Raw genomic sequence first — 10013 nt, 5'->3', positions numbered from 1 at the left:
CCCCGCATCCCGATGCCTTCTTTCCACGCTGACTTCTTCATTTTGGGCAAACCCCCATTCGGGTCAAAAATAAAACAACAACAACCAAAAAACCAAAAAAACCACTTTCTCTCTTCGTTTGACCGATTTGTTTTTCGTTTTTCTCCCATTTTCAGCACCTCCTCCACGCCGACAGCAGAACGGCACCCTTCACCTTGCGCTCGGTTTTCCTCTTCATAGCTCTTTTTTTTACATTTCCCCCCCTGTTTTTTGTGTATGTACAGGTGTGTTTTCTTCCTTTTCTTACTGTTTGCCCCCATTTTGAATCCGGGCATCCCGTTAGCAGCTGCGCTCACAGATCCAGGCCTCGGGGCTGGTGCAGGTAGCATCATTCCAAAGCCCACTGGAGGACACGGTGGCACAGTCCTCACCGTGTTGACCCACGTTGTTGGGTTCACCTTTCTTCCAAAACCTGCGTGGGGGTCAGGACCACAATTTAGGTGAAAAGCTCAACATTTGGTCGGGTTTTTAGGAGGGTTTTAAGGGATTAAGCTGGGTTCAACCCCAACCCTACTCCATCTCTTCTTCTCTTGGGGAAAGGATTTTTGGGGATCTGCATTTAACGCGCTTTTCTCTGAGCTCTGATTTTCCCCTTCCAGCCCCAATGGCACCACATCATCTTTGATGCAATTTGCTTGGAAATGTATGAGATAGAGAGGGATTGGCCATCCAACCACCACCTCAGTGCTTTCTCCCAGATCCCACGCATGAGAAATGGAAATAAGACTGGAAATGGTGACTTCAAGAGATGCAGCTCCTTGTGCAATCCCCTCATTTTTCAGCCCCAAAACCAAAGCGATTTTGGGGGAAAACTCCCAATTCCTGCCCGCAGACCGGTGGTTCCTCCCACCTTTCCATCCACACTGCACTTTCAGGTGCCACAAAACCTTTTTCAGTGCTCTTTTTCCATGCTAAAACAGAGCACAGCACACTGCTGTGCCACTACGGGTGCAGCGTTCTGCTTTTTGGGGCAAAATAAGCTGTTTGGGAATGGCAATTTGCTTGGAAACGTACGAGATAGAGAGGGGTTGGCCATCCAACCACTCCCAGTCGCCTTCTTTCTGCATGTCACTCAGGCCCAGCCAGAAAGCCCGTATCTCCATGATGTGGTTGGCTAGAAATTTCTGCAAAAGAGGAAAAAAATTACCCCAAATAACCAAGAACGAGGGTAGGAAGTGGGTGAGCAGTGATGTGAGTTCAGAATGTCTGCTGGTGACATCAGGGAGCCCCATCCCTTGGGACAAGCATGACGTGGCCCAGGAAATGGGGATAAAAGCCCTGAAATTGACGAGTGCTGGAGGGAGAAGCTTTTATCCACCCCAAAAATGCTTGCAAAGCTGAGCTGGTGAAACTAAACTTCCCAACATGAGGCAGAGGTTGTCTAAATTGGGGTTGAAACACCCACCTGCGCGCTGCTGGGGTTGGAATTCTCCAAAGAAATCACAAAATTTTGGTCACTTCAAAATAATTTCTATCTGTATTTTGGGGACAGATCGGCTCGCTTTGGTTACCTCCCATCAGAACCTCAAGTTTGGGGGACTTGGATGCTTCTCCCCTCGAGCAGCATCTTCACCTCCAGCACTTTGCAGAACTTGAGCCTGTCACCCTACTAAATGAGTTTCATTTGGGTGTTTGGGGTCTTTTGTGGTTGTTTTGGGGGGAATTGTGCAGCTTACATTCTCCAGCTCGCTGTTAACGATGGCCAGCTGAGCGCCCAGCATGGAGCAGGCAGCCCGAGCCTCAATCCATGACTTCTTTTCAGTGGAGAAATAATAGCAGGTTTTGGCAAACTGCTGCCAGCCAGCAGGACACCTGGTGCAGAACATCTCTATGGGGAAAACAAGAGGAAAAAAAATCACAGAATGGCCAGGGTTGGAAAGGAGCTCGAGGATCACAAACTCCAACCCCCTGCCGCATGCAGGGCCACCAACCTCACATCTCACAGCAGCCCAGGCTGCCCAGGGCCCCATCCAACCCGGCCTCCAACACCTCCAGGGATGGACGGGGCACCAACAGCCTCTCTGTGCAGCTGTTCCAGCACCTCACCGCTCTCACAGCAAACAATTTCTCCCTGACATCCAACCTCAATCAACTCCAAACCGTTTCCCCTCATCCTGCAGTGATCAGCCCTTCCCAAGAGCTGACTCCCCTCCTGTCTGTAGGCTCCCTTCAGGTGCTGAGGGCTGCACTGATTCACCCCGCAGCTTCTTTTCTCCATGCTGAACAAGCCCAGCTCCCTCAGCCTGTCCTATAGGGGAGGTGCTGCAGCCCCCTGCTCATCTTGGTGGCTCTCCTCTGGACCCCCTCCAACAGCCCCCCGTCTTTTTTTTGTCCTGGGGGCTCCAGCCCTGGACGCAGCACTGCAGATGTGGGCTCACGAGAGCAGAGCAGAGGGGGACCATCACCTCCTGTCCCTGCTGGCCACCCCTCTGCTGATGGAACCCAGGATCCCATTTGCTTTCCGAGCTGCAGGAGCACACAGCTGCCTCATGTTAAGCTTTTCATCTATCAAAACCCCAATGTCCTTCTCCACGGGGCTGCTCCCAAAGCAGGGGGGGGATATTTTAGGAGTGGGTGCAGCTGCTGTCCTCACCTGTGAGGTTGTGTGTCTCCTCCAGCGCTGTGCTGAGCAGTGTGGATATGTGGCTCTGCTCCTGCCTCAGCTCCTCCAGCTGCTTCAGAGCCGGCTGCAACTCATCCCTTCCCTCTGCAACGGGGAGAAAAGATAAATAAATTAAAAAAATAATAATGATAAAAAAAATCAGGTTTTGCTCAAATAAACACATTTTATCTCCCTTCCTCTTTTTCTCAGCTGGCCCTGCGTTTTCCCTGCTCTCTAAACTGCAGCCGCAGAAACCTCAAAGACTTTCAATGAAGGAACTTTTGCTGCGTTTATCGATGCGTTGAAGAAGGCTTTTTCTTTGTTTGGCGTTTTGTTTTTTCCTCCTGTCCATATCACGCTTAGCGACACCTCAAACTCCTCAAGACCACCAGCCAACAGGTTTTTAGGAACCTTCGGGGCCCCTTCTCGACACAAACGTGGATTTGTGTTGAGGAGAATGACTGAATTTCATCATTTCCCCCCAAAGCCAGGCTCTCACCCAGGGCTCGCATGCGATCCCGCAGCTCCTTCCCACACTCTGCTCTGCACTGGGCCATCTTCTGCTGCACGTCCTCCAATTCTTGTGACACTGCAAGGAGGAAATCTTGGTTTTCGGCCACTGCCTGCACCTGATTTTCAGTGCTGAGGTTCTGGTTGAATTTTCCCCCCCTCCTTGTTTTTCCACCTTCCCATGGTTGTACCGTTCAGAAGGCGGCTGTGAATCGCCCGGAGCTCAGCTGAGAGCTGCATATCTACAAAGAAAATGAGAGGAGAAATCAAAGCGAGCCCGTGGGCCATCTCCAACCTGATGGATTTGCTGGGAAGAGCAGCCCTGGGAGCAACAGTTTCCATACCCAGGGTGTGCTGGACCTCTGAGAGGTTGTGCCAGGCTGTGGTGTGGCTCTGCTGGTCCCGCAGCTGCGCTCGCTCCAGTTCTTCCCGCACTGCAGATACTGGGGAGAGGAGCAGAGAGTTTGCCTTCACTCCAAATCCATCATTTTGTGCTCTTCAAAGACCCCCTTCCAACCCAACCCAACCCGTTCCATGGTTCTGTAAGCCTTAAGGATCCGTCCAACGCAGCCCATTACTTGATTTCGTGGTTCTGTGACCTTTAAGATCCCTTCCAACCCAACCCATACAGGATACCATGGTTCTATGACCTTTAAGATCCCTTCCAACTCAACCCATTACTTGATTCCACGGTTCTATGACCTTTAAGATCCCTTCCAGCCCAACCCAGTACTTGATTCCACGGTTCTATGACCTTTAAGATCCCTTCCAACCCAACCCGTTACCTGATTCCATGGTTCTATGACCTTTAAGATCCCTTCCAACCCAACCCATTACCTGATTCCATGGTTCTGTGACCTTTAAGATCCCTTCCAGCCCAACCCGTTCCAGGATTCCATGGTTCTGTGACCTTTAAGATCCTTTCCAACCCAACCCATTACTTGATTCCATGGTTCTGTGACCTTTAAGATCCCTTCCAGCCCAACCCATTCTAGAATTCCATGGTTCTGTGACCTTTAAGATCCCTTCCAACGCAACCCGTTACCTGATTCCATAGTTCTGTGACCTTTAAGATCCCTTCCAACCTAACCCAATCTAGGATTCTATAGTTCTGTGACCTTAAGATCCCTTCCAACCCAACCCATTCTAGAATTCCATGGTTCTGTGACCTTTAAGATCCCTTCCAGCCCAACCCGTTCCAGGATTCCATGGTTCTATGACCTTTAACATCCCTTCCAACCCAACCCAATCTAGGATTCCATAGTTCTGTGACCTTTAAGATCCCTTCCAGCCCAACCCGTTCCAGGATTCCATGGTTCTGTGACCTTTAAGATCCTTTCCAACCCAACCCATTACTTGATTCCATAGTTCTGTGACCTTTAAGATCCCTTCCAACCCAACCCATTCTAGGATTCCATGGTTCTGTGACCTTTAAGATCCCTTCCAACCCAACCCATTCTAGAATTCCATGGTTCTGTGACCTTTAAGATCCCTTCCAACGCAACCCGTTACCTGATTCCATAGTTCTGTGACCTTTAAGATCCCTTCCAACCTAACCCAATCTAGGATTCTATAGTTCTGTGACCTTAAGATCCCTTCCAACCCAACCCATTCTAGAATTCCATGGTTCTGTGACCTTTAAGATCCCTTCCAATCCAACCCATTACTTGATTCCGTGGTTCTATGACCTTTAAGATCCCTTCCAGCCCAATCCATACAGGATTCCATGGTTCTATGACCTTTAAGATCCCTTCCAACCCAACCCAGTACTTGATTCCATGGTTCTATGACCTTTATGATCCCTTCCATCCCAACCCATTCTAGGATTCCATGGTTCTATGACCTTTAAGATCCATCCCAAGCCATTCCATGGTTCTATGGTCTTTAGAAGCACTTTCCAACTCAATCGTAGGATTCCATGGCTCTATCATCTTTAAGATCCCTTCCAATCCACCCCACTATTTGATTCCACGGTTCTATAATATTTAAGATCACTTCCAACTAAAGCCATTCTAGGATTCCACGACTTTCTGATATTTAAGGTCCTTTTCTAACCCAAATCACTCCATGACTCTATGATCCTTAAGGTCCTTTCCAACCCAACCCATTCAATCATTCTATGGTTCTAAGATCTTTGAGGTTCCTTCCAAACCAACTCATTTTAGATTTCTACAGTACCATGACCTTTAAAGTTCTTCCACTGCAAACCATTCTATGGATTCCATGATTCTATGATCTTTAAGGACTCTTCCAACCCAAGACATTCTACCATGCCAAGGTTCATTCGATCTTTCTACAATCTTTAAGGTTCCCCCTGGATCCAACCCATCCTACAGTTCCGTGATCTTTAAGGACCTTTCCAACCCAATCCATTCTATCATTCCATGGTTCTCTGTTCTGTGAGGTTCCTTCCAAACCAACTCATTTTCAGATTCTGTGGTTCTATGACCTTTATAGTCCCTTCCAAACCAAGACACGCTACGATTTTACGATCTTTAAGATCCCTTTCCATTCAGTCCCATTTCAGGATTCTATGATTCTATGAAATGGTGCCCACACGGTGGTGGGAATGTGAGCACGGTGCTGATCTCACCTCTTCGGATGTTCGCAATGGTAAGAGCCAACAGGAACACAAAGCTGAGGGCCAGCAGCAGGGCCAGCAGCACAACGGCTCTTTGTGGGGACGAGGGCAGGAGTGACAGCACTGCTGGGGACAAAAGGAAATAAAGAGTGAAACAGCCCCCCAAAAAATCTTCTCCAACACAACTTTAGGAGGAGAGGAGCATTACGAGGTGAGATCTCACCAAAAGAACTGCCCAAGCAGCTCCACTGCCATATTCCCCACACTCAAACCTTGTTTTTCCTTTTGATAACAACCCAGCAGAAAAATCACGAGACAAAATTTAGCTCTAATTTTGTTGAAAGATCCCTGCCAAGAGCTGGAAGCCTCCAGTTTTGTTGCTTCTGGGCTCCTGGTACCTCTTTTGGGTGTTTTCCTCGGGGTTTGGTCCTCCAGCAGCATGTCCTTGGTGAGCTCCCAGTTCTCACAGGTGCCATCAGCACCAACGTTCTGTGCCATCTCTGATCCTTCTTTCCCAAAATCTCTCCAAATTTATGAGGCTGGGAAAACACGTCAACTCTTCCGGGGGAAGTGAAATGTTCACGTTTCACCATTCTCATTTCCAGAGAAAAAAAAAAAAAAAAAGAAAAGAAAAAAGAAAAAAAAAAAAGCCCACAAAACCAACCAACGACAACAAAAGAAAACCCACAACTCAATGACAAATGTGCAAACTCAGGAATTTTCACAGCAGCTGACGCACTCGTGAAGCCTCTGGCCATGTGCCACAGCCCCTCCTTTGCTGATTTTTAGGAGAAATAGCTAAAAAACCACACCGCTCCCCACAAGTGAAGCCAACACTTCTCCGAAGTCGGTGGTTTTTTCTGGAAGTTTTAGACCAAAACAACTGGTGTTCTCTGACGCTTGCAGCCAGACTCAGCTGTATTTTCTTCTGTACGAGGGTGGGTTCTGTCTTAGGGTTGGGTGAGAACTTCTCATCCTTATCACTGCGTGTCATGAAAATCCTCCTTAGGACGGTGTTCCCTTCCTTCCTTCTGAACATTCTCCTGTTTCCTGCAGGGTTTTCATCCAGCCGTCCCCACCACCGAAAACAAAAGCCTGAAACTCACAAGGAAATTCACTTTTGCCCAATTTCTGCCAAATTTCACAGCGGACCAAAGAGCTGGGAAAAAACAAACGCAGTCAGAAGGTGAACGGCCTTCAGCCTGAACAGCTTCCTCCTTTTGCCCCATTTCCCCTTTTTTCATCCCGAATTTTGGGGAAGTGGAGGGCTGACGCTTCCCCTGGGGTCAGTGCTGGTCCCAAACGTTGCCCATTTTCTGCTATTCTCCTGCAGTTCTGTTCCTACGACGGAGGAATGGCATTTTCAGAGCTGAAAGAAATGAAAACAGAACTGAACGTCCTGGAGCTGAGCGAAAACACAACCTCCCATCCCAACCCACCTCCTTATAAAACCCTTTTTAGGCTTTTTTTTTTAAATTATTATAAGTTCTTAAAGACTGTTGGAAATATCCAAATAATTTATCAGGACGCTATCTCTGACAAAGCAGATTTTACTCACAGTTGCAACCTCCTGCAAGCAGGAGAGCCCCAAGAAAACACATTTACATCTTTTACACCCTCTTACTTGACACTTACCTCTTTCTCCCCTGGTTCCTCATTGGCTCAGTGCTTCAAGTTCACAATCTTCCCGACGCTCAACTAAACATCCAATATTGGAGAAACATAAATTTTTTGCTAGCTAAGCATAATTTTTTCTTATTTATATATCTAATTAATTAACTTCTCACATTTGCTCATTCGACGCTCGGTCATTTTTTATGGACATCTGCTCGTCCTTGCGTAGAGATAAGCTTGGAAGGAGGACAGAGGGGAATATCCTGATGCCTGCCTGTTGCATCCCAACCTACCTACAGAGCAAGGCAAGCCAGCCTCGTGTAGAGACCCTGCCTAATTTGATGTTTGTGAAGTCTGTTTTTCTTTTGCTGAGAGTCTCTTATCCAAACAGAACAGCCCTACAATCTGCTTTCTAGTCCATAATACTATACCTGTATATTTGGAACATTTAAAAACTATCGCAGTTCTGCAAGCAAGAATTAATCACACAACTCAGCAACGATATTTCTAAAGCCTGTTGCTAACATAGATGGCATTTCGACTTTTTCACACCAGCTATTTGTAAGGACAGACCCCACGACCCCATTTTAGGGCCTTTCAGATCCCATGACCCCGTTTTAGGGCTTTTCAGACCCCCCCCAAAAAACTGCCCCATTTTAGGACTTTTCATATCCCTCCCCAACTGCTCCCTTTTAGGGCTTTTCAGACCCCATGGCCCCATTTCAGAGCCCCTCAGATCCCACGGCCCCATTTTAGGGCCTTTCAGACCCCATGGCCCCATTTCAGGGCTTTTCAGACCCCATGGCCCCATTTTAGGGCCTTTCAGACCCCATGGCCCCATTTCAGGGCTTCTCAGACCCCATGGCCCCATTTTAGGGCCTTTCAGATCCACCACCCCCCCCAAAAAGTGCCCCATTTCGGGGCTTCTCAGACTCCATGGCCCCATTTCAGGGCCTTTCATACTCACCTCCCCCACCAGCCATCCCCTTTTAGGGCTTTTCAGCCCCATTTTAGGGCCTCTCAGACCCCATGGCCCCATTTCACGGCCTTTCATATCCTCTCTCTCCCCCCACAACTGCCCCCTTTTAGGGCCTTTCAGACCCCACAGCCCCATTTTAGGGTCTTTCATATCCACCCTCCCCAACTACAGCCTTTTAGAGCCTTTCAGACCCCACAGCCCCATTTTAGGTATTTTCATCCCCCCCTCCCCCCACAACTGCCCCCTTTTAGGGCTTTTCAGACCCCACAGCCCCCATTTTAGGGCCCTTCAGATACCCCCCCCCCCCCCCCACCCGACAAAACTGCCCCATTTTAGGGCTTCTCAGACCCCACAGTCTCATTTTAGGGCTTCTCAGACGCCACAGTCCCCTCCAGCTGCCCCCTTTTAGGGCCTTTCAGACCCCATGGCCCCATATTAGGGCTTTTCAGACCCCACAGTCCCATTTTAGGGCTTCTCAGACCCCACAGTCCCCCCCAACTGCCCCCTTTTAGGGCCTTTCAGACCCCATGGCCCCATATTAGGGCTTTTCAGACCCCACAGTCCCATTTTAGGGCTTCTCAGACCCCACAGTCCCCCCCAACTGCCCCATTTTAGGGCCTTTCAGACTCCATGGCCCCATTTTAGGGCTTTTCAGACCCCATTTTAGGGCCTTTCATATCCACCCCCCCCACACACAACTACCCCACTTTAGGGCTTTTCAGACCCCATGGCCCCATTTCAGTGCCCTTCAGACCCCCCTGACCAGAGCCCCATTTTAAGACCTTTCCTTCCCTTCCCCCCCCCCCCCTCAAACTTCCCCATTTTGGGGCTTTTCAGACCCCCACCATCACGGCCCCATTTTAGGATCTTTCATATACTGCTCCCCAAAAACTGCCCCATTTTAGGGCTTCTCAGACGCCACAGCCCCATTTTAGGGCCTTTCATATCCACCCCCCCCCCCCCCCCCAAAAAAAACCAAACCTACACTATTTTATGGCTTTTCAGACCCTATGGCCTCATTTTAGGGTCTTTCAGACCCCGTGGCCCCATTTTAGGGCCCTTCAGATCCTCCCCCCTCTCAACTACCCCCCTTTTAGAGCTTTTCAGACCCCACAGCCCAATTTTAGGGCCCTTCAGATCCCCCCCCCAAACAAAATTGCCCCATTTTATGGCTTCTCAGACCCCACAGCCCCATTTTAGGGCATTCCATCCCCCCCTTCTCCCCAACTGCCCCCTTTTAGGGCCTTTCAGACCCCATGGCCCCACTTTAGAGCTTTTTAGACCCCACAGCCCCATTTTAGGGCCTTTCATACCCCCCCCCCCCCCCAAATTGCCCCATTTCAGGCCCTTTGGCCGCCACCTGCCACTCGACGTCCCATAGGTGGGGAAAGCTGTCCATCATTGCCTTCAACCAATAAACGCGAGGAATCCACGCGAGGAGGCGGGATCAAACACCTGTGTTAAAGGAGTGACCACCGCTCGGCGTCCGTGTTCCCCATTGGTTGTCTCACTCCCGTCTGCACAACACGATTGGTGCGGTCTGCGATCGATCAAATCACACCCCTCGCTATTGGCTCTAGAGAAAGGGGCGGGGTTTATCGTCCTCCCTTGTCAACCGGAGCGCCAATCAGGGCGCGATGTCGCATTCGATTGGCTACTTTGGACATCCATCAACACCACCCGCGCCC

At 49.3% G+C, this 10013-nt stretch overlaps 1 protein-coding gene and 1 long non-coding RNA gene across 3 annotated transcripts; both read right to left on the bottom strand.

Moving 5' to 3' along the window:
• Nucleotides 1-109: 109 nt before the first annotated feature.
• Nucleotides 110-6323, bottom strand: LOC116239212 (uncharacterized). Of its 2 annotated transcripts, none has more exons than XM_031609255.2 (9): nucleotides 6131-6323; nucleotides 5745-5855; nucleotides 3496-3594; nucleotides 3343-3393; nucleotides 3141-3230; nucleotides 2633-2746; nucleotides 1716-1867; nucleotides 1054-1163; nucleotides 110-451 (listed from the first exon to the last, which is right to left on the bottom strand). In XM_031609255.2, exons 1-9 carry the CDS (start codon nucleotides 6228-6230, stop codon nucleotides 319-321), a joined length of 960 nt encoding a protein of 319 aa, XP_031465115.2. In that variant the 5' UTR covers nucleotides 6231-6323; the 3' UTR covers nucleotides 110-318. The 2 variants fall into 2 exon arrangements, with proteins under 2 accessions (XP_031465115.2, XP_031465114.2); XM_031609254.2 differs by having other exon boundaries at nucleotides 5745-5858; nucleotides 6131-6322.
• A 67-nt stretch (nucleotides 6324-6390) lies between these two features.
• LOC116239213 (uncharacterized) lies at nucleotides 6391-8535 on the bottom strand. Its single transcript, XR_004169071.2, has 3 exons — nucleotides 7520-8535; nucleotides 7368-7430; nucleotides 6391-7101 (listed from the first exon to the last, which is right to left on the bottom strand). It is a non-coding gene; the product is annotated as an uncharacterized LOC116239213 (long non-coding RNA).
• Nucleotides 8536-10013: the final 1478 nt, after the last annotated feature.

The sequence above is a fragment of the Phasianus colchicus genome, chromosome 34 (genome assembly GCF_987193195.1).
Source record: "Phasianus colchicus chromosome 34, bPhaCol1.hap1.1, whole genome shotgun sequence".
Lineage (NCBI taxonomy): Eukaryota > Metazoa > Chordata > Aves > Galliformes > Phasianidae > Phasianus > Phasianus colchicus.
The sequence above is the reverse complement of the archived record's forward strand: the minus strand, read 5'-3'. Positions and strand labels throughout refer to the sequence as shown.